The sequence below is a fragment of the Vicia villosa genome, linkage group LG2, assembly GCF_029867415.1.
Source record: "Vicia villosa cultivar HV-30 ecotype Madison, WI linkage group LG2, Vvil1.0, whole genome shotgun sequence".
Lineage (NCBI taxonomy): Eukaryota > Viridiplantae > Streptophyta > Magnoliopsida > Fabales > Fabaceae > Vicia > Vicia villosa.
Genome location: NC_081181.1, coordinates 131,208,644 through 131,232,739, shown reverse-complemented (window position 1 = coordinate 131,232,739; position 24,096 = coordinate 131,208,644). Strand labels below are relative to the sequence as shown.

At 33.4% G+C, this 24,096-nt stretch overlaps 1 protein-coding gene and 2 long non-coding RNA genes across 8 annotated transcripts; 1 reads left to right on the top strand and 2 right to left on the bottom strand.

The window, feature by feature from the left end:
* Positions 1–7,726: 7,726 nt before the first annotated feature.
* Positions 7,727–12,601, bottom strand: LOC131652131 (uncharacterized). 6 transcript variants are annotated; one of them, XR_009298588.1, is made up of 7 exons: positions 12,256–12,601; positions 12,063–12,124; positions 11,767–11,966; positions 11,543–11,599; positions 10,059–11,277; positions 9,471–9,950; positions 7,727–9,339 (listed from the first exon to the last, which is right to left on the bottom strand). It is a non-coding gene; the product is annotated as an uncharacterized LOC131652131 (long non-coding RNA). The 6 variants fall into 6 exon arrangements; XR_009298586.1 differs by having other exon boundaries at positions 7,727–8,109; positions 8,256–9,339; positions 11,767–12,601; XR_009298587.1 differs by having other exon boundaries at positions 7,727–8,500; positions 9,154–9,339; positions 11,767–12,601.
* Positions 12,602–13,658: 1,057 nt separating this feature from the next.
* Positions 13,659–14,744, top strand: LOC131650018 (uncharacterized). Its single transcript, XM_058919761.1, has one exon. The coding sequence runs from the start codon at positions 13,659–13,661 to the stop codon at positions 14,742–14,744; it is 1,086 nt and encodes a 361-aa protein (XP_058775744.1).
* Positions 14,745–19,797: 5,053 nt separating this feature from the next.
* On the bottom strand, positions 19,798–21,773 carry LOC131646808 (uncharacterized). Its single transcript, XR_009297636.1, has 3 exons — positions 21,487–21,773; positions 21,050–21,197; positions 19,798–20,420 (listed from the first exon to the last, which is right to left on the bottom strand). It is a non-coding gene; the product is annotated as an uncharacterized LOC131646808 (long non-coding RNA).
* Positions 21,774–24,096: the final 2,323 nt, after the last annotated feature.

Below are 24,096 nucleotides of genomic sequence, written 5' to 3'. Positions count from 1 at the left end.
AAATTATTTCGCTCTTGTGATATTCAATGAAATAAAATGTCTATTTTTTTAGGGGTTGGTAATTAATAAGACTTGATTGATGTGAGTTTAGTCTTGTTCTTCCTGTTTTGACTTTTGAGGAGTAGATGATTTATTTTACATCGAGTTTGTTTTGGTTAGCTTTTAGGGCATGTAGTAGCTGCCCAAATTTATAGTGTTGACAACTTTGGATTTATGTTGGATATCTATAAATTATTAACGTTATATTATTTAGAGTCTGCTTGTTTTAGTTTTTTTTTTAAATAATTTTTATAGTGTAATATAATTTTATGTAAAAGAATTTTATAAAAAAAAAATTTATAAAAATTTCAAATGAAAACTTGGTTTGAATAGTTATTTTTAAAATGTTATTTTAGGTATTTTAACTTTTTATTGAAAGTTTTTTAGATATCAAAATTTTAAAAAATCACTTAATTTTGAAGTTATTTCAAATCAATCTTCATAATTTTTTTTTTTTTGAAATACCACTTTTTGAAAACACCTCTTTGTAATGGTTTCGAAAATGCATCTCTGAATGATAGTTTGAGATTTTCAGGGGTGATTTTCACCACCACCAGAATTACCCATGAATTTCAACTATCTTATTCATTGTAAGATTTAAAGGTATATGAACCAATATTGTGAGGGACCGGTGCTGAAATGCCAATTTTAGTTGTCGACCAAATTATAGGTCGAAATGGTCCAAGGAAGCTCTCTGGTCGAAGGACCTTCAACATGGCAAAAATACAGTCGAAGTTTCATAGGTGTTTTGTAGGGGTGTTCGCGGTGCGGTTTGGGCGGTTTTGACGTAAAAAATCTTCCGAACCGCAAGAGAAAAAGTGTGCGGTTCGGTTTGGTTTAGTTGGCTTTTAGAAATAAAACCAAACCAAACAAACTAATGCGGTTTGGATTAGTTCGGTTGGTTCATTTTTTTATAAAAATTTATTGAGCCATACATACACATATAGATGACAGTATAATTTTGTATTTAGTCATTTATGCGTTATCAAATAACAACAAAATTCATCATATTTGGATAACATTTTTCCATTTAATATACAAAAATAATATTAGATAAAAGTGGAATAAAAAACATAAAATGGTAGCATAAAATAATATCAAAAACATTATAATGAAATCAAAAAAAGAAGAGATGAAATATTAGAGAAGATGAAAAGGAAAGAGCTGAAGAGATGAGAAGTTAGATAAAAAGAGGAACATTAAAAACGTAATTGGAAGAGAGAATAGTAGAATAAAAATAATAAGATGAAAAAGAAAGAACTTAAGAGATGAAAGACTAGAAAATAATAGGTGATATGTACTTGGAAAAGAAGATGAGAAGAAGACGCAATATCGCTAGGACATATTTGATAAGACCTAAACTGAAACCTTAAGTGTGAGGAAGAGAGAATCATTTGTAATCGTAAGGTTAAGGCATAATAGGTTTGAGTTTGTGATGGATATAAGTTAATTGGAGTTTGGGGGGTTGTAACATGTTGTGAAAAACGATACCAATAACAAAGTATAATAGGGAATTAGGGAAGATAAGAAGAACATAAGAATTGGTTATAACTGCTATTCTTTCACTTTCTCTTAAAACAAGATTACAAGTTTACAAGAATAACAAATAACCTCTCTCACCCTAAATCAGGATTTGCAGCTTAGCAATGATGAGAGACTAGTATGCTATTTATAATAAAACCTAACATACTAACTAATGGGTTTTTTTTTCCACAAGGCCCATTACACAAGCCAACTTAATAAACAAGCTAACTTAACAAATTAGGGTTTAAACACTAAACCTAATTTAACATGCTAACAACCCTAGCATCTTCGACACAAGCATGTGAACAACCTTCGACTTCATGCTTAATCCTGTCAAACCAAGAAGCTACCCTTCGACCATACTAGAGTTCGATCCAATATCTCACAAATCTCCACCTTGGATCTAACTCTACAACATCAAGGGAACAAACTAGTTTTCTTCATGCAGCTTTATCAACTGCATACAGTGGAAAAACTTGCAACTCGGCAATGTCTTGGTGATCATATCAGCAGCATTGTCTTCAGTCGAAACCTTCAACACTTGGACTTCTCCACGCTCGATTACTCCTCTGACGAAATGCAGCCTCACATCAATGTGCTTAGTTCGCTCATGATAGGCTGAATTCTTCGACAGGTGTATTGCACTTTGACTATCACATTTAACAGTAATACCTCGGCCTTGAAGTTTCAGCTCCTTCGCAAAACCTTCAAGCCACAATGCTTCTTTCACAGCTTCAGGTAGGGCAATATACTCTGCTTCAGTGGTTGATAGAGCAACAACCTTCTGAAGTGTTGCTTTCCAACTAATTGCAGTGTCAAACATAGTGAAAACATATCTAGAAATAGATTTTCTGGAATCCATACAACCTGCATAATCAGAGTCGACATAACCTTCAATTGATGCTTTACTATCTTCACCCAAGGCTCCACCATAAATTAGGACTCTGTTCAGAGACCCATTTATGTACCTTAAAATCCACTTTAATGCTTGCTAGTGAGCCTTTCTAGGATTCGCCATGTACCTGCTTACAAGGCTTACTGCATATGCTATGTCGGGTCTAGTACAGACCATAGCATACATCAAAGAACCAACTATATTAGCATATGAGATGTTATTCATATAGGCTCTTTCGACATCAGTACTGGGACACTGATCAATACTCAGCTTGAATTGAGGGTTTGTTGGAGTCACAACTGGCTTCGAATTCGACATACCAAACTTTTCGAGAATCTTCCGTAGATATGCTTCTTGAGATAAGCATAACTTCGACTTCTTTCTATCTCTTCAAATGTCAATTCCAAGAATCCTGGAAGCAGCTCCCAGATCCTTCATATCGAACTCCTTATTGAGTTCAGCCTTCACCCTCGTCACATCTTCAACATTGTTGCTTGCTATGAGAATATCATCCACATAAAGCAACAAAATAACAAATGAATTACCAAGTCGAAATCTGAAGTAAACGCAGTGGTCGAACTGACTTTTAATGAAACTTATGCGTGCCATGAACTTGTCGAATCTCCTATTCCACTGTCGAGGAGATTGTTTCAGCCATACAAAGATCTCTTTAACTTGCACACTTAATCTTCCTTCCCCTTTTCGACATACCCTTCAGGTTGCCTCATCACGATCGTTTCATCTAGATCACCATACAAGAACGCAGTCTTCACATCCATCTGTTCCAGTTCAAGATCGAACTGTGCTACCATGGCAAGTAACATTCGAATGGACCTATGCTTCACAACAGGAGACAACACATCATTGAAGTCGACACCTTCTTTCTGAGTGAAACCCCTTGCAACTAACCTTGCCTTGTATCTTTTCGACGTCACTCCTTCAATTCCTTCCTTAACTTTGAAAATCCATTTACAGCTGACTAACCTTGCCCCAACAGGTTTCTTGATCAATTCCCAAGTATGATTATCATGAAGAGATTTCATCTCATCATCCATGGCCTTCAGCCATTCAGTCTTATTTTGACTCCTCATAACTTCCTTGTAGTCTCTAGGTTCTTCGTCTAGAACCTCACTTGCAGAGATTAAGGCATAAGCTATAAGATCTGCATACCCAAGCCTCTGAGGTGCCTTTATGACTCTTCTCGACCTATCTCTCGACAATAGGTAGTCATCGTCAGTTTCCTCAACTTCCTCAGCATCTTCTGCTTCTTCTTCGACTTCATCAGGGATATGCAATTCAGCATCAACATGCTCCACCTCAACAGGAATCTCTACCTGTTCCAGCTCTTCGTCAGATGTTTCTGTACTTCGACCAACATCATCAGTTTTCTTAAAAGCCATTTCAGCTTCATTGAAAACTACATCTCGACTAGTGATACACCTCCTGTGACCTGGCTCTAGGCACCATAGCCTATAAGCTTTGACTCCTTCTGGGTATCCCATGAACATGCATTTCAGAGCTCTAGGTTCGACCTTGTCTTGCCTAATGTGAGCATAGGCTACGCAGCCAAATACTCTCAGTTTGTCGAGATCTGGTGGATGTCCCGACCAAACTTCTTCAGGTGTCTTCATATCTAACGCTGTCGAAGGACATTTGTTTATCATATATGTTGCTGTCGAAACAGCCTCAGCCCAGAACACCTTCGTTAACCCCGCACTAGTCAACATGCATTTGACTCTCTCCAAAATAGTTCGATTAAACCTTTCAGCCAAACCATTTTGCTGTGGAGTACCTGCATTAGTTTTATGCCTTGCAATACCAGAGGCAGCACAAAAACTGTCGAATGCCTCATTGCAAAATTCAAGGCCATTGTCGGTTCTCAACCTCTTGACCTTTCTGCCAGTCTGATTTTCAACCAGAGTCTTCCAACTTTTGAAATTCTCAAAAGTTTCATCCTTAGTCTTCTGGATGAATACCCATAATTTTATGGAATAATCATCTACTATGGATAGAAAATACCTTGCTCCTGAATGTGATGGACACCTTGCAGGCCCCCAAAGATCAGCATGGATGTAATCAAGGGATCCATGTGTTCTTTGTTTTCCTTTGTTGAACTTCACTCTGCAAGATTTTCCAAGTACACAGGGTTCACAAAACTTCATCTTTTCGACTTTGTCTCCACCAAGCAGATTTTGTTTCCCTTAATTCGACCAAACCCCTTTCACTGACATGGCCCAATCTCATGTGCCAGATTTCTGTTTTCGACAAAGGTTTCGTGGATGCAACATTTGTTGAACCACTTACAACTTCAGCCTCAAGGGTATATAAGCCTTGTTTCTTCACGCCTCTTAAAACTTCCTTCGAACCCTTCATGACTCTTAGGATACTTTTCTCTCCTTGGAAAACATATCCTTTCTTGTCGAATTCACCAAGAGAAAGCAGATTTCTCTTCAAATCAGGAACATACCTGACTTCAGTCAACAACCTTATTAACTTATCATGGAGCTTGAATCTCACAGATCCAACACCTGCAATCTTGCAAGCCTTGTTGTTTCCCAGCAATACTGATCCACCATCTTGATCACATAATTCCTCGAACAAGTCTTTGTTTGGAGTCATGTGCCAAGTGCAACCTGAATCCATAATCCACTCCTTCTTAGAGTCACTGCTTGAAACCACAAGAACATCAAATGATTTGAAATCATCTTGAACAATGGCAGCGTTGCCATTATCCTTACCTCCATGATATTTCAGGCGTTCAGGGCACACCTTTCTTGTGTGACCCTCCTTCTTACAATGGTAACATCGAATTCCAGATGCTTCGCCATAGTAAGACTTCGACTGGCTTTTGCCTTTCTTCTTGTCGAACTTACCATCCTTTCATAAGAGTTTTCCTTTAACGGCCAAACCTTCGCCAACAGTCGAAGGTTTATGCTCCTTTCGTTCATTCAAGTCCTTAGAGTACAAGGCTGATTGAACTTCTTCAAACGTCAGGGACTCCCTTCCATACAAGAGAGTTTCTTTGAAGTGAGCATGTGATCGAGGCAAAGAACACAATAGTAACAGCGCTTGATCTTCATCATCGATCTTCACATCAATATTTTCAAGATCAAGAATCAGCTTGTTGAACATATCCAACTGCTCAGCCAATACTTTGTCTTCAATCATCTTGAATGAATACAAAGCTTGCTTCAGGTAGAGTCGATTTAACAGCGATTTGGTCATATACAAACTTTCAAGTTTCACCCATAACCCTGATGCCGTCGTCTCCTTTGATACCTGCCGGAGAACCTTATCACCAAGGCTCAACAAAATTGCGTTGTGTGCTTTCTCGATCATATTCGTCTTCTCTGATGCCGTCAATTCTGCATTCATGGCTGCCTCTCCCTTCAACGCTTCCAAACAACCCTGCTGAACCAGTAGGGCTTTCATCTTCAAGCGCCACAGACCGAAATCATTCACTCCGGTGAACTTTTCAATCTCATACTTTGTTGAAGGCATCTTCTCCATGCTCACCGCACCAATTTGTTGTGAAAAACGATACCAATAACAAAGTATAATAGGGAATTAGGGAAGATAAGAAGAACACAAGAATTGGTTATAAATGCTATTCTTTCACTTTCTCTTAAAACAAGATTACAAGTTTACAAGAATAACAAATAGCCTATCTCACCCTAAATCAGGATGTGCAGCTTAGCAATGATGAGAGACTAGTATGCTATTTATAATAAAACCTAACATACTAACTAATGGGTTTTTTTTTCCACAAGGCCCATTACACAAGCCAACTTAATAAACAAGCTAACTTAACAAATTAGGGTTTAAACACTAAACCTAATTTAACATGCTAACAACCCTAGCATCTTCGACACAAGCATGTGAACAACCTTCGACTTCATGCTTAATCCTGTCAAACCAAGAAGCTACCCTTCGACCATACTAGAGTTCGATCCAATATCTCACATAACATAATATGTTTTGGTTCGGTATGGTTTGTAAAATACAAACCGCAAATCGAACCGAACCGCACAGTTTGTTAAAAAATGGCCCAAACACATCCGAAACAAATGCATTTTGTTGCGGTTTCGATTTGGTTTGGTTCGATTTTGCGGTTTTCTATTGGGCCGGTTTGGTTTTGAACTCCCCTAGTGTTTTGTACTTGGAAGGAAAAACTTAAGAGAAACTTAGTTGTTTGATAATCAAAATTGGTCGAAGTCGAAGCTAGTGGATAAGATCATATAGTTTCTTCTAAAAACACGTGGAAGTCCAATAGACGAATGTTGCATGACATGGACACGTGGTAGCCTATGCTTAGTCGACCGCTAGGGCATTTACTAGTTAGGATATCTATATAAGCAGCGTTGTTTGTAGTTTTAGAGGTCCGCATTTTTACGTTGTTTAAGAAAAAATCTAAATCTCTGTGTCAAAAAGTGAGAAACGAGTGTTACCTCTGAGAATGTATGTATGCATACCATTTCTTTTTCATGCAATATGTTTACTTTACTTTAAAAGTATGTTACTTTAAGTTTCTGCATTTTCTTCGAGTTGTTTTCTTGAATTCCAAGTTACTTTGTTCAACATTGTATCCCTTTGCTTATTAAATATAAGCAAAATTATAATGAAACACATTTTAGCATAATAAAGTCATAGGATTCAGTAGTCGATTCTGCAAAGTAGCCTTTAATAAGAGACTAGCGGTTGTTTGCCAAAATCCAAGGTGAACAAATTGGCACACCTGGTGGATCCTTTGTGTTAATGTTGTTAATTGACCAAAAAATTATTGTTTTCGGTAACTATGAAAACATCCGTGGTGTTTTAATTATGAATGATAATGAGAAGTGGTAGACAATTAACCAAAATGTCTAATACAAATACAAACACTTCTGCACCTCAGAACAATAGTTCCACTACAAGAAAATTGGCAAGTTGCGACAGCTAATTTTGGCAAGTTACGGCGGTTTGAACCGCCACAAATTACTGGTCGCAACAGTTGTTGTTCTGTCGTCAAAATGTGTGTCGTCAGGCTCTACTGCGACGGTTGCTAAAACCGCCATACCAAGTGTCGTTATTATTTGCGACGGGTAACAAACTGCCTTAATCAATTATTTGCGACAATTTCAAACCGTCGTGCATTTTTTTATGTGTATTGATTTAAATGCCTACTACGACGGTTTCCAACCGTCGTTATTTACTTTACATTATTTTTAAAACAAATTACGGAGGTTTGTAACCCCCGCTAAATATATTAGTCTAACAAAAAAAACTACAAATGCGGAATAGCTTATAAAAAAAGGCCAAAATCATGCCACTGAAAATCTATTATAATTTAAACATTACTAATAGTAACAACAATTATTATTGCAATTACATCCCTTTAACAACCTGAGTATTACTCCTATTACAACAAGTATTATTGATAATATATGAAAATAGAAAAGAAAATGCCATACATTAGTTCAGTAAATTCGTATCTACGACCAACTTCCTAGTGTAATAAAACAACCTAAAATAAATAACACATACAGAACTTTCATATGGTACTGAGTGAGGTTGAAGTTTCATCTTTAACTACCTCCTCTTCACCACAACAAGTCCATGCCAAGTTCACAGCCAAGTCTTCTACCCCAACAAGCAAAGACAAAGCACTAATCCTTCAAAAGTTCAAGCCAAACCAAACCAAGTCAAGTTTATCTCTAATCAGTTATATCTTTGATGTAAAAATTCAAAGGAACAAAGGATAGAGAACTAATATGGTGGTTGGCACTAACATAAAAATATAATGTTGGCTATAATTTACCTGTAGAATCCTGCAATTGATAATGCATCAATGTTTGACTCAGTCCGTCCAATCATCATAACATCTACATCCCCTCAATTCTTTAACACCGACATCAAAACGAGGACTAAGAACACCACACTTGTTCCATCTTCCATTCAACTCCACGACAATTTTACTAGCTCGATGATCATTAGAATGGAGAGCTACTAAGCACTCCATACGAGCTCAGCTCCGTGGCAGTAGATTTCTTGATCTCTATAACTCTTTTTCAATCATTCAATAAAGCATCCTCTTATTATTCCTCATTCTATTCTTTATATTATTCTCACTATTTTCAATATATCTTGTATTTATTATAGCATGAAGTCGCACAAATTACTTTAGTGACAAATAAGCTTCTAGATATCTCACAATAAATTCTTAATTCTAACATCAATATATCATACTTTAACTATCAATACAAGTGCAGTACATAGTTCACAAGAGAGATCCACCCAATACATTCATTTCAGCGAGTCTACTACCATTATCAATGGTTAACAGGTACATACAAAAGTTTATTTCCAAATCGTAAATGATTAACTATAGAAGCTGCACATTCCTTATTCTCTGGTGAACTCAACAAGAATTTCAACAAGAATTATTATATATTCTCACTGTAGCCCTTATTTCATAAGTTCTTTCTCTTTCTCTACTCTAGCTAACTATATATTCTCACTGTAACCCTTATTTCATAAGTTCTTTCTCTTTCTCTACTCTATCACTTCTATTGTTAACAGTTGCTACGAGATATAAGGTTTACGCTAAAAATTATTAACAATTTTAACATTGCCCATTTAAAAAAAAAAAACATCTAGCTGCTAATACCTAGCAAAGTGCAACATCAAATCTAGAATAGTTTAAAAAATATACATACTTGTATTAAAGTTGTGGTGACATCATCCTCTGTGAATTTTAAGAATTCAACTGCCCAATCATCAACATGTCCAAACACAGCTTTTTGCCTTTCAGCTTCAAGCAAAATAGAATCGCGATACAAGAATCTTTGCCAGATTTTCTGAACATTCGCTAGCTTCAAATTGATTTCTGTTTCATTGAACCCCTGCAAATCACAAACCATTCATACAATCTTCTTTCCTAAGATGACAACTATATGCGAAGGCTATGGATTTCTATTGTATTATCAACTATGTAATATAAAAGGAAAGGGAGGGGGAAGGGAGGAATGAGTACCCGAAGAATCTTTATCATGTTGGGAATTTCTTCTTCTGATATTCGAACGGCAAAGCTATCATAGTTGAGTACATTTTCGTATGGTAAGAAAATCCCATCCTACAGAACAAAGAAACAAAACAGAAAAAAGTATACAGTTACCATCAATGATAATTTCAGTTCAGTCATTTAGTAACAGATTATCAACATGAGGAAGATAGTAAACACATCGGGTCGAATGTATTTCATAGCATCAAGTATTGTCATGCCTAACAAAAAAGAAGCACAACATTGTCAAAATAAAACCATTTTTTAGTACTGGAATGAATGAGAACATAAAACATTTAAGATAAAGAGAAAATTCTTGATTAAAAGTGAAGTTTAATTACCTTGTTTTCTTATATGTTAGAGATGTAACAGATGAAACAATCTTTGTAGTCTTGTGCAGAACACTTCATCAGCACTCATCATTTGCTGAATTGATATTGAACATTCCACCACCTGAACAAGTTCATGTTACCAAATTAAGTCACAAGAACATCATAATTCAACAAAATAATTAAGTGCACTTTAACACAAATTGAAATCGAAACCTGGAAATTGAAATACCTTCAAATTGTAATCGAAACATGGAATTTGAAATCAAAACATGGAAACTGAAATCGAAACCGAAATATGTAGTGAGTAGTAAATTGAAATTGAAATCGAAATTGATATTCAAACCGAAATTGAAACAAGGAAATATAGTGCATGCCAAATTGAAACCAAAACCTAAGGAACAATAAATTGAAATGGAAATTAGAAATGCAGTGAGCGGAAAATCAAAATAAATATCAAAACGAGGGTGAGATGTGACAGATAACTAATTGCTTGTGAAAGATCTATCCAAAAAGACCAGATCCTGAAACAGTTTTCTCCATTTGACATTAGGGTTTCTTCACTGCCATAACCATGGCATTGAATAATAAGAAACATCAACTTATCACACAGCAGCAACTAATGTAAAATGAAGCACCCACACAACCTGATAGAAGGAATTGTACATCAATAATAGCTAAAACATTAGGAACATAACTTAGATGCCATCATGCCATATAAACATCACTACATGCAATATTCAAGACCTGATAACTTGTCCCAATTATATTTTCATCATATTGGGTACTGCTGAAACAGAATAATCAATAATAGCAATTTTAAGGTAACAAAGAAGCTGATGTATCAATAGATTATTGGGAAGAGGAGTTCAGAAAAAATTTCAGGCCCTTTTGGAAGCAACCAAGAGTAAACATCACTAGATGCTACTGAGGAACTAGGAGATCCGCACTTGTGAGCACTAGAAATATTGCTACTCACCTCTAAGTAGCATATTGTCAATAAGATTGTTGAAGAACATAACCCCAAATGGATTTGTGTCCTCCATATAACCTACCTGTTATAGCTCATGCACAAGGAATTAATTAAGAAGCTAATTTGAATTATAAATATAAATAAGTCATGTGAATTTCGAAATACTTACAAGGTAGAATCCTAGTCTATGAAATTGCAAATCTATATAAGTGAATTTCCATCAAATTCAAATAGCGATGGCAGTTGCTTACCAAATAGCATTGATAATGATCAACTGCTACATCACCATTTTCATCATTATTTATCTTTCCTAAAAAATTGTCAATACAAATTGGCAATTGTATTGTAATTATTATCATTCATTTTTCGACATTAAGCTAAGTTACATAATGAAATAATTAGTAAAATTAACCTATTGTATGACTGAATACTCCCAGTTGCTTAAACCTTTACCATCTTCAAATACTGCTCCTTCAATCTATTTAAAAAAAATGAGCAACTCATTAACAGAAACCAAAAAAATACAAATACAAATTAATGGCTCTATTTTCCAATTTAGCATTACTACTTATATATGCATTGCAAAAGTGAATGTTTCTATATTCAATTCTTTGTGAACTAGTGATTAGATAGCATGTAATATAGGCTCTAAAGCTGAAAAATCTTTTGTTAATTTAATTTATTATGATTCATAAATAAGTAATCTACATAAGTGAAGATATAGGACATAAACTACTCTGTACCTCAATGTATGTGTGTTCATCTCTTAAGCTGAATTTTTTCCTTTATGAAAGAACTACCTTGATCAAGAAAAAGTATTTGCAATTTCAGGGGAATCCAAGACAAGGTGGAATCAGGATAAATTAAAAAATACTAAAGTAATAGACCAAAGTAGTTTTCTACTGGAAATCTATAAAGGTTTATAGGTAGCTGTCAATAGAATAAATACTAGTCATTTTCAACTAACCATTATCTTTTGACGACCGGGGAAGTTAAACTTAGCATGATGAAGGGCCTCTTTCGAATGGTGGTTATTGTTGTCCTTAAAAAGGGATAAGAAAACGCCCTGTCCAATAGAAACCCTGGCGCAAACTCCTTCTGGTTTTATAAAAACACCCAGCGTACCAGTTTGGATCTTAACATCTCCATTACATGAAAGTTAGATATCTAGAACAAGCAAACCCATAACATAATAAAAAATTAAATCCCAAAAAAACTAAATTTACATATATGTAGAACAAAAGATAGTTTAACCAAGTTTACCTTGAAACTACGGATACTGCGAGATCGATAGAGTGATAGCCTAAAAACGAAATCCACAAAACCTAGAAAAAAACTAGTTTAACAAAAAATCAAAGCTTGTTTCCTCATCAATCCATACAATGAAAGGAACAACATTGAAATAATCGAAATTAATAGAAGAAATACATAGATGGTAGAAAGATTAAGTCGATACATTAGAACTACAGATTTTGCGAGAACGACACATTGATAGTGAGAGAGTCACATTTGAGGAGCGCTTTTCCTTTGATTCGTTCTCTAACTCTTCCTTTGAGATATTTGGAAAATGAGAGGTTCGGAAAGTGGGAGGGAAATAATCGTCTCTTCGATTTTAGGGTTTGAGATGATATGATTTTTTTCTCCTGGTTGATTTTATGGAAAAGAAGGGAGAGGTTGGTTGGTTCATTCTCATCAATCTAATCATCCGTCAATCTTTCATCTCCTCGCTTCACTGAGTCGAATAAGAATACAAAAACAAGAGTGAGAACTGAGAAGAAAGAAAAAAATAGAAAAATAAAAGAATGAAGTGAAATAAAAAATGAGTGGGAACACAAATGGCTGTGTTACTAGACTTAATAGAAAAATTGCAACAGTTGCCCCTAAGAGTCGTAACAAGTGTTGCAATCAAGAAAAAAGGGCAGTTATTCGACAACTGTCGCAATTCATGTGTCGTAAATCTCATTTTTTCTTGTACAAATGTGGATGTTGTACCAACGAGCACAATGTCACAAAACTCGGCGATTTTGTCTCTAGTCAGGACAACAACCACCCCTAATTCGACGGCAACACTTGCATCGTCACCAGTAAATCTAGGACGGTTACCTTTAAATCTTGAAAAGCCGTTATTTCAAGGTAGAACGATACCACCCCCTGGTTTTTACCCTTATGGTATGCCTCTGTCGATGATGGCAGGGTTACAATCTAACACATCAACTTACTCTGATAATATGATGGTCACTGGCATTTCCTCAAATCCAGGTAATCGACCAACGGGAGAAGGTTACATCCCCTAATCATCACCCTAACTAAATATGACGTTTATGTTGTCGATCATGCAACAAATGGACGAAAGTAATCATGAAATGGGGAATTCCTTAACACAGCAAATTGGGACTATCTTCACTCCCATGATCAATAATATCAATCAAAGTTACAAGATGTTGGCTGGTCAAATGGCTAGAATAGCCGATTTCTTTGGCACCCCACAAATTCAAAACAAGACCGATGCTGCAAGTCTAGAACATGAGGCTTGGCAAAATGCCAGAGAATAGGGTTACGCCAGATAACCAACGACAGATCCCAAATAGGGACAGAGAAGGGCGTATGGAGCATCACATCCCAAGGATGGTGCAACGTAACCAAGACGCACACCAAGTCCTTAGAAATGTCCAACAATACCAATATGGGGGTTATCACAACATATCCAACATAGTCAAACAAATTTTGACTCAAAATGGCCTTAATATAGGGCTTCATAGGCCAAACTTTGTATCCCCATTGTCGGAGTATGTTGGATAGACAGAATTACCTAGGGGTTGGAAAGTCCCAAAGTATACCACTGGCGAAACATGCGAATCAATGGTCGAGCATGTTGCAAGGTTTCAGACCGAAGTAGGTGACATATCAAATAACGAAAATCTAAAAATGAAATATTTCCCAAACTCTTTGATGAAGAATGCCTTCACGTGGTTCACCACTTTGCCTCCACAATCCCTACAATCATGTAATCAATTAGAAAGATTATTCCATGAACAATTCTATATGGGCCAGTCGAAGATCAACCTTAAGGAATTAGCAAATGTAAGACGAAAGGTCGCTGAGTCAATTAATGATTACTTGAATAGGTTTGAATTGATGAAAGCAAGATGCTTTACACAGGTCCCTCAACATGAGTTAGTCGAGATGGCTGCTGGAGATTTAGATTATTCCATTAGGAAGAAACTAGACACCCAGTACCTTAGGGATATGGCACAATTGGCGGACAGAGTCCGCCGGGTCGAATGTTTGAGGGCTGAAAAGACCATAATAAATAAGTATCATAGAAAAGAAAAAGTTGCCTATGTAGCAACTGATGAGTTTGATTCTGATGTCGAAAGTGTTTATGAGGAAAGTAAGGCCAATGTTGCAGAATTAAAGTCGGGGCCTCCTTACATTTGTAAATTGCTCAAACCATCAAATGGAAAAAATCCCGTAAAGAACCACAAAAATGAAAAGTTTGTTAATAGAACGTATACGTTTGACATAACTAAATGCGACGAGATATTCGACCTATTAGAAACCGACGGGAAAATCATAGTGCCCCCAGGACTAAAAAATCCTCCACTAGAACAAGAAAAGAAAATAGGGTTTTGTAAATTTCATAATTTTTTAGGTCATAAAACATCTCAATGTGTGCTTTTCTGGGATTTGGTGCAAAAAGCTCTAATGGAAGGCAGGCTCCAGTTTAGCGAAAAGCCAAAATTGTCCATTCAAGTCGATGTCGACCCGATGCTAGTGGGAGAAGCAAATTATGCTGAGCCTCTGGAGATTATGATGGTCGAGACTACTGAAGGTCTTGGTGAAGGCGGAGCAGGAATGGAGAACCTTGTTGTGGAGAACACGGTCTTAAGATCTGTGTACCCTCGGACTGGCGAAGGACTATTGAAGTTTTTGGAGAGATGTTAGAAGAACAACTCTCAAGTTGGCCTCTGTCCAAGGTGTGATGTTATGTTCAATGTGGAAGCTGCTTAGAGAGTCAAGTATGATCCTCAACGAGGGAAATCTCATCAGTTCATAATTGAGAAAGGAAATAATAACCGTCGTAGTGATGAGTATAGGAAGCACTTTGAGAAGCCTCGACGGAGAATCTTTCGCCCCAATCAGATGCTCCTCAAGGAAAGTGGATCCAGCCTATCAGCCACCAGGGTGGAAAACGTCTGAAATGGAAAATACTGAACTCAGAACCACGTACTGAGATTCTTTTATTCTCTCGACATATTGATAGAATATTCAAATCGGTTTTTTTCTTACTTTTGAACCGTGATGAGACTGTCATTGAAGATCCATTTTAATCCCTTACAAAAAAGTCCAAATCAGTCCCTGAGAAAAAAATCCCTATTTAATCCCTTAAAAAATTTAACTGAGTCATGTTAGTCACTCTTTTAATATATTTTTCAAACGATTTTTTCCTATTTTTAAACCGTGACTGGACTCCTGTTTTACGACTATTGATTTGAAATTATTTGTGAAGAGATTGTAGATAAATCATCTTGATACCACGATATTATTTTTTGTTTGGTTTATTATCGGACTTATGGGTGGGTAATTACGGTTTTTCTTGTTATGTATTCTTGTGTATTAAGTGTTATTATTGTCTTAGTTGTTAATGATCTTTTAGAAAGGTTTAGTTCTGCTACCGGGGTGATTTAGGCTAATTTCTTACTTTTGTAAAATACTTGTGGTGAAAATAATACACATAGTATGTTGGAAGAAAATTGGTTTATACCATATTTCTTAGGTTTTGATGATAACAAAGTAGTTAATGAACAATTAGATATACTAACATATGTTCAAGTGTGCAGGATCATTAGTCAAAGAATTTATGAGGCTCTGACTCTGATTTGATCATATGAAGAGAAGTTTGAGACTCATATTATGAAAGATCAGAATTTGATGACTCAAATTCTGAATGATAAGATTCTGATGTATGACAACTAGGTAACTCAACTTCTGATGGAAACACAGACTCTGAAGACCATGTGCAAGGAACTTAACCTCTAAACCGTACTCAATTTTTGAAAGCAGGGCTATCTTGTCAAGTCCAGTTACGGTTTAAAAATAGGAAAAAATCGTTTTAAAAAAATACTAATAGAGGGACTAACATGGCTTAGTTAAATTTTGTAAGAGATTAAATATGAACTTTTTTTTCTTAGGAACTAATTTGGACTCTCTCTTTTTTTTTGTGAAGGACTAAAATGAGTCTTCATTGACAGTCCAGCCACGGTTCAAAAGTAAGAAAAAAACAGGTTTGAAAAAATAATAGTAGAGAGACTAACATGGCTCGTTTAGATTTTGTAAGGGATTTAATAAAAACTTTTTTTTCCAGGGACTAATCTGACCTCTACAGTTTTTGTGAGAGACTAAAATGGATATTCACTCTAGTTATATATTCTCAAGATTTTAGTTTATTATCGGAAATTCTCATATAATGTAACTTTTTTAGTTTTAAAATTATTTTATAAATTAAAATTATATTATCCTTGTATTTTATCAATTTTATTATTATTAAAATTGTTTTGTTATAATAGTCTACGTTGATTTATATTGTAAGTTTTTTAAAAGTCATCAAAGTTTTGTGATTCTATTTGCAAGAATACATGTCACATTCTTTTTTGAGGTTAGTTATGATTTATTCTTGAATCTCTTATAATTTATTATACAATTGCATTTAAGGAGAAATTTGTTTATAAAATTATCTACTCCTTTAAAAATTATAAAATATGCAATTATATAAATATTACTAATTTTTATAATATTCTGAAATTAAAACTCTATATTTATTTTTATAAATTATTTTTTGTTATATACTCAAATAAATAAAATTTAATCTTATTTTTGAGAATATAGCAAGTGAATGCTCCTCGGTCGACCCTCTCCCAATTGTTGCGCCGACACTTATAAGTATATTTGAAATATTATTAATGTGAGAGTTTTATTCTAGATAATAACGCTTATTTTGTATAATTGTAATATCACATATCATGGATATAATTATACAAATTTTCCTATTTTGAATAAAATATAATCAATCTTAATTTGCATGATTGTAACTCACATATCGTGGATACAATTGTACAAATTTTGTTTACTAAAATAATTAAAATTATTTTAATTTTAATTATAATAAATATTATATTTATAATAGTTATACCCTATCAGGTTTGTTATTATTAAGACAATTTATTTTGTTCAATGTACTTGTGATTTATGATTATATAAATTATAGTTCGAATATCCTATCGATATTAGAATTTTGGTGACATAATATTTGTACTTTTTTGTTATATTTATTTTTAAAGACATCTAATATCTTAATTGTATGAAATCCAATAATTTATTTTAAATATGTTTTCATTAAAATGGATTTCAATTCTCTATGTATTATGTAAGTGATGGACATACCTTATCGGCGTAACGTTACTTGACATGATCATTGTGTGATGGAGAAAATAGTTGGATATTTGTTTGAATATTTTTCAAATTTTTTATTTTATTATTCAACTATTATCCTCTTTCAAGTGGGAGAATTTAGCATGTCAATTGTATAGAAATGAAAAATAAATATTATTTATATAATATTATTTTATAGAGACTTATATTGAGGATATTATAGTCTTATGTTATTAATAAAAATTTATGATTATTTGTGTTATATCCTCAATAATGGTTGTGTAACATGTTTCTCAAATGTGTGTGATTATAATTGTATCATTTGAGTTTGAGTGAGTTAATAAAATATTGTATATAATTCTATATTTAGAATTATAGGGATTTGATTCACTCAAATGATGTTAAACTTCTTTTTATATGGCCATCGTACTCTTTCATATGAAATTATTTAAATTATGATATATTCTATTTATGTGCAAAATATATGGTTGAGTTTGTAAAGCTCTAATGATTATACAACCACTTCTCTATATAGTTTTGCACTAAAACTAAATCAAATTAGTATCTCATTGTTTAAATATAATCAAAGTATTTAATATTAGTCGACTCTCATAAATCCTTATCATATTTATAAATATTGAATTAGTGGAAGTGCATATGTACACAATTATATAATATGATATTATCTTTTTTCTTGCGCGCACTATAAAGTATGACATACTACAAGAATATTTGCAGATTGCGACGGTTATTTTGGCAGACTACGACGGTTAAAACCGCCACAATTTGCTATCTACGACGGTTGTTGTACTGTCGCAGAAACGTGTGTCCCCAAGCTGTTTCGCGACGGTTGCCAAAACCGTCGCATCAATCTTTCATGACGGGCTGAAATTGACATAAAGTGGAAATTGCGACGGTTCGATACCGTCGTGAATATCCTTTTGAAATTTCTTTTCATTGTTGATTGCGACGGTATAAAACCGTCGTGAATGTGATATCCTAACAGTTTAAACCGTCGTAATTTAATTTATAAAGTTTAGGTATAATTTATTTGGTAACGGTTTAAAACGCCACTTATTATTTAATTTTTACATTTGACAACAGTTTAAGCCATTATTAATTTTTATCTATTGTATTATTTGTCTATAATATATTCTTTTATTTAAATAATTATCTTACCAATTAAAAGTTATGTATTTAACCAAATAACACATTTATCCAGTATATTAAAAGAATTTAAATAATAATAAAATATTATAAGTATGTAAAATTATTCATTAAAAAATACAAGTGTATATCCAAGCCAACTAATGATTCACCTTTATAAAATTTACACTTTGTATCTCTAAAATAAACTAACACGTTACTAATGAAATATTATACCCAGACCAGTTAATAATTCCACCTGGATGAATCCAATCATGTATTATTTTCATTATCATTTTCACGAGCAGGGGTTGGTACCAGATTCAATTTCCGAACTTTGACAGAGTGGCGGAAACCTAAAATATAACGAGACATTTAAAAAGAATTAGAGTGTAAGTAGTTAACATTTCTATGACAAACCTTCATGTTTTAAGATAATCTTTTATGATATAAAGAAAATGAAAAAGAAAAAAAGTGGAATGATAAAGAACAAAACTAAAACACATAACTTAGACAGAATTATCAAGTCAATGTTAATATCATGAACAAGAATAGCTATTTTTTCAAATCATGAATATAAACTTAATATGAATGGTAACAATATAAAAACAGTATGATGATAGTATGAAACAAGTGGCATTGAAAATAAAAACAATTCCAAATATCTAATCATAGTTTTAACAATTCCAAATGATTAATATTTACTTAAGGTGAAATAAAATATGAAATGCAGTCTATTTTTATTATATAATTATTAAGGATTAAAAGAACATGCTCATGTCACATTTAGTCTTGAAGCAACCTATTTTAAAGTTCTCACTGGATTGTAATTTAAAGTAATTTCCATCGCATAGTGTATTGTACATGTACTTTTTATATATTAATTTAAAAGTTCTCAGTGTGGATTATGATTTAAAGTTAAGAAATATTCACAAATTCTTAATAATATATAGAGAAAAAACACAAAAGGTAGTTATGCTTTCTTAGTACAAAAAGTTTAGCATGGTTTTCTCAGCAATATCATATATCTCTATTATGAAGATGTATTTGTCATATTTCTTCATAAACAATTTTCAATATTAGGTGTGATGGTATATTAGTATTTACATTTTTAATGAGCCTTTAGCATACCTGGATTTTGAAAAAACCATCTTCATCAGCGTGTACAGTTCAATATAGTTCAATATGGATATACGAGGAATTTCTGCAAAAAAAAAAATTTACTTGTCAACCTTAGTTATAAGTCAGCTCCTGTAATTGAAAATCATATAATGTTTTATAATTTAATTATACAAAAGAGTTCGAATTTAGTTATACGTTATCTCTCTGTCAACACCACCTCCTCCTACTGTGATTGCTAAAGCAAGTAGAACCCACGCGGCTATGTCGTTGAATGTGGCTGCTACCATCTCAGTTTGAGTTTGAGTTCGGCAAGGATGTGCACTGAAATAAAAAATGTTGTTATTGATAGTGCGACTCCCTCGAAAGACAAGGAATTGACCGAATCAGACTTTGTCTGCGTCGTCGATGATTTTTTGTCAAGCATACATGATGAGAATATGTGGTGCAGGTAGTTTGTGTTTCTTCCCAAATGTCAATGGACCTAGCAGAATTCCACCCTGCAAATACATGCAAATAAAAAAAATCATCTACCAATATAATTAAACTAACTATTTAACAATGTATATGGTGAGATACGTACTATGTATTTTCAATTAATTACATGTTTAGTAATTTAAGACAATAAATCTGGATACAATCATGTTTGGAGTTAAAAGCTCCAAATCAGCTTCTGTCAATGCATTTCTTTGTTGGCATGCCAAGATCAAAGGTCCCAAAGAGTCGCATTAACATAATAGATAAGTTGAATACAAAAATTAAGAAAAAATAACAAACATTGAAGTGCTTTAAAATAATATTAAATACCCATTTGATGCCTGCTAACCCAAGACTTCTTTCATCATCCAATAAACGTGAAAAAAGCATCAAATCAGTTTGATTCTTCTGAGACGAGGAATTTTGTGAAAGTCCAACTTGATCATTAACCTTTATAAAAACCCATTAGAGACAAAGTGTGGTTTAATGAATAATAATGGATAAAAAATAGCTCATATTGAACTTATAGACTACAAATAGAAACAAAATCTCAATTTCACAACAATTTGAACTTTGATTGAAACATAATCTCAATATCACAACAATTTGAATTCTTATTTCTATTACAATGCAACATTATAAGTTGTTCTATTAGAAGTGCATTTATCCATAATTATTAAAAAAATGCTTCATTATCATCATCAATCCACAATTATCCACGAAGCATTTATCAAAATACTAATAACCATTGCAGATTAATTATTTAGAAAGAGTTGCAGTATAGCATATTCAGGATCATAATTAGTGAGGATATATCTTTCAAATAACACCAATTCTGAGTTCTTTTCCACCTGAGTGCTGAATCAATGTAGTTACCAATTCAGAATCAATACAGGATCATAATTAGAGCAATTAACAAAAGTAAAAGACACCTTTCAACACTCACGGTATTTTTTATCAGCAACCACTCAAGACTAGTTCTTCAAACACTAACATGTTGCATCAAAATCGACGAATTGAAATTTATACGCTAAATCAAAATCAAAACGGTGAATCAAATATTAGCAAATTATTTATACCAGGAATAAGTGATTATTCTGTGGAAGATTCTTCTCTCTTGCAAAATCAAGGTTCTTGGGTTCTTCGATTCTATTGTTGTACGTGTTCATCATGGCTGATTATCATCACCATGAAGCTTTTCTTGTCAAAACCCTCTCAACATTTTCACTGCAATAACCATTACTCGAATCAACTTGATTTTGAAATCCTACCATCAATTATAAGCTGAAGCATTAATCAACATGATGAGAGTAACCCAATTTTGACTTTAAAAAAAAATTATATGCATATTCAATTACAAGCAAAAGTAAATTCAATCTAAAATACCCAAACAATATGAATTCATAAAAATCATTTTAGATTCAACTTCCTTACAACTAAAATCAATTTCACCAAAATCAAATAGAATCATAACCTAAATAAAATTAGAATTCATGAAGTGGAGAGAACGAGGAACCTGCCAAAAACCGAAATGAGGGTTAGGATGTCGTGAGCCTTAGGCTCCTCTTCCTAAGGCTTTTCGCCGTAGATGATGTGAACTGCGGGAGCAGAAGAAGATGAAGAATCGGATTCGACGGAACCCAACATGGTGATGATAATCAGAGGAAGAAGTGCGAAGATGATAAGGTTCTATTGTTGTACGAGGTTAGAGGTGCGAAAATGAGAATTGATTTATAGGAATGATTTGCAGGAATGAGGTTACAGGAATGATTTGAGAGACGATGAGAAAGATCGCAGCGCCTTTAGGGTTCACTTTTAATAAAAATAAAAATAAAAAATTGGTTGGGTAATATTTTTAAGGGAAAGACGTACTTTCCAGTATTTTATAAATTAGTCTAAATTGTTAACCATTTGAGTTAGCTATATTTTAAATGAGTTTATTTTTAAATTTTGAAAATGTTTTTGTGCCACTAACTTTAGTTTTAGAAAGAGGTTGTTAATTGTTATAGTTATCTGAATGATTTTTTTATTCAATTAATTTATTAGTCTTGAAGTTAAAAAAATTGTTATAAGCTAATTATTAAAAATTAGATAATTTTTAATTACAAATAGTATTAAAGGGTACTTTAAATTAAAAAATTATTGCAATTATATTTTTTAAACTAAAAGGTATTAAATCGTATTTTTAACATGTGGTGGTTAGAAAACACAAGTGGGAGAGAGAAAATACATCCGCGACGAGTGTTTTACCATCGCGAAAGGAGTCTAAAGGCGGTTAATGTTACCGTCGTGATATAGCTTTTGGTGATTATGAAAGGTTAAGGGGCGCGACGGGTGTTTTACCGTCGCGAAAGGAGTATTAAGGCGGTTAATTTTACTGTCGTGACAAATTTTAGGGACGGTTGGTGTCAACTGTCGTAATCACTGTCTCTATATGCCTATTACGACAGTTATCAAGTAACTGTCGTAATTTTTGTGTCGTAAAACACTAATTTTATGACTTCAAAATACATAATTACTCTAAGAAGTCTTTTTCTACTATACCGATATATATATATATATATATATATATATATATATATATATATATATATATATATATATATATATATATATATATATATATATATTATTCTCTTAATCTCAGAAGTATCATAATATTATGTTTATGTCACTCTTGTTGGAAAATGCACAATAATTCTTTATCATGCAATAATATTGTGTTATGATTAAATGTAATTACTTTCGTAATAGGGATGCCTATATGTAATTACTATTATTAGACATGTGAATATTCTATGACCTTTAATTTGAAAACTCATTAGTAAAATCACTGACCACAAACTTATACACATGAGTAAGTCTTTGATATTTTGGGTTAATGAGAGTTTATCAATATCATTTTCAAATGTTCAGTCCATTCTTTAATAAAATATTACTTTTAATTTAAATATGTTACTATAAGTTCATCATTCTATATATAAGTTGTGAGTTTTAACTTGTATGATTTGTCTTCTCTATCAGATACAATATTTGCAACGTTGAAATTTACTTCTCTTTCGATTGATTAGTGATTTGACTATTATTGATATTCTAACACTAAAATTAATATTTTTAATAATTAATTATTGCATCTAAGTGGGATATTGTTAGATTAATTATTTAATTAGTTAAATATATATTTAAAAAATTAATTATTAATTAATTTTGTTATGGTCAATATTATTAAACACTAATTATTGATGAATTATTTGATTGAGTTTTGTGCCTGAATGAACTGTGATGGATTGAACCATTCAGCTTAGTCCAATGAGAGGTCTCTGCCATCAACCGTTTAGCTATTTAAGTGCTGCCCCGTTAAACAATTAACATATTCTGAAATCCTAAACGGCAATGAGGGTAGTAATCCTCTCATATCACTTTTTTGACGGCACTCTCTCAAATCCTACAAGGTACACCATTGTAATTATTCTTGACTACTCTATAATAATAATAAGCTATAATTTATATATATTATATTTTATTAAATCCTTCAATTAAGTCATTATTTTGTGGTGTCTCGTTCGAGTTAAGAATTCAAGCCATCTTTGACTAAAGTTAATTGAACATTGGTGTTTTATGATAAAATATTCTTGTTAATAATGACATAAATAATGGGGAAACCTATCAAAGCTGATCCCAACGCGTTTATTTGTGTTGAGGTTGATCTAAATGAGCTTGTTATTGGTAAAGTCTGGCTTAAAAGGTAATTTATAAGGTTGAGAATGATGATATGCATATTATTTGTCCATCTTGCGACAAAAATGGACACCATAATAGAAAATCTCCATTCAAAATTATTCGGCTAGTGAATGATAGGACAACCAAAAGAATTATGGTGGGGCAATTAATGATCCAGTCAAGGTGACTACATATTTAGAGGGGTATTATGGTTACTGTTCTGGTATGGGCCGAGCAGGCCCAACCCTTGTTACCAGCCGAGCAGGCCCAATTCCCTTGGGCCCAAATACTGGACAACGGATAAGGGCTGCCCTTCGCGAAGACTCTGGCCGAGCAGGCCCAAACCTTTGGGCCCACTTACTGGATAACCGTCAAAGAGTTATCCACGCACGAAGACCACGCGTCA

Bases quoted from the DNA above. Each gene is read 5' to 3' on its own strand.
- LOC131650018 (XM_058919761.1), top strand. From the start codon at position 13,659: ATGGTCGAGCATGTTGCAAGGTTTCAGACCGAAGTAGGTGACATATCA.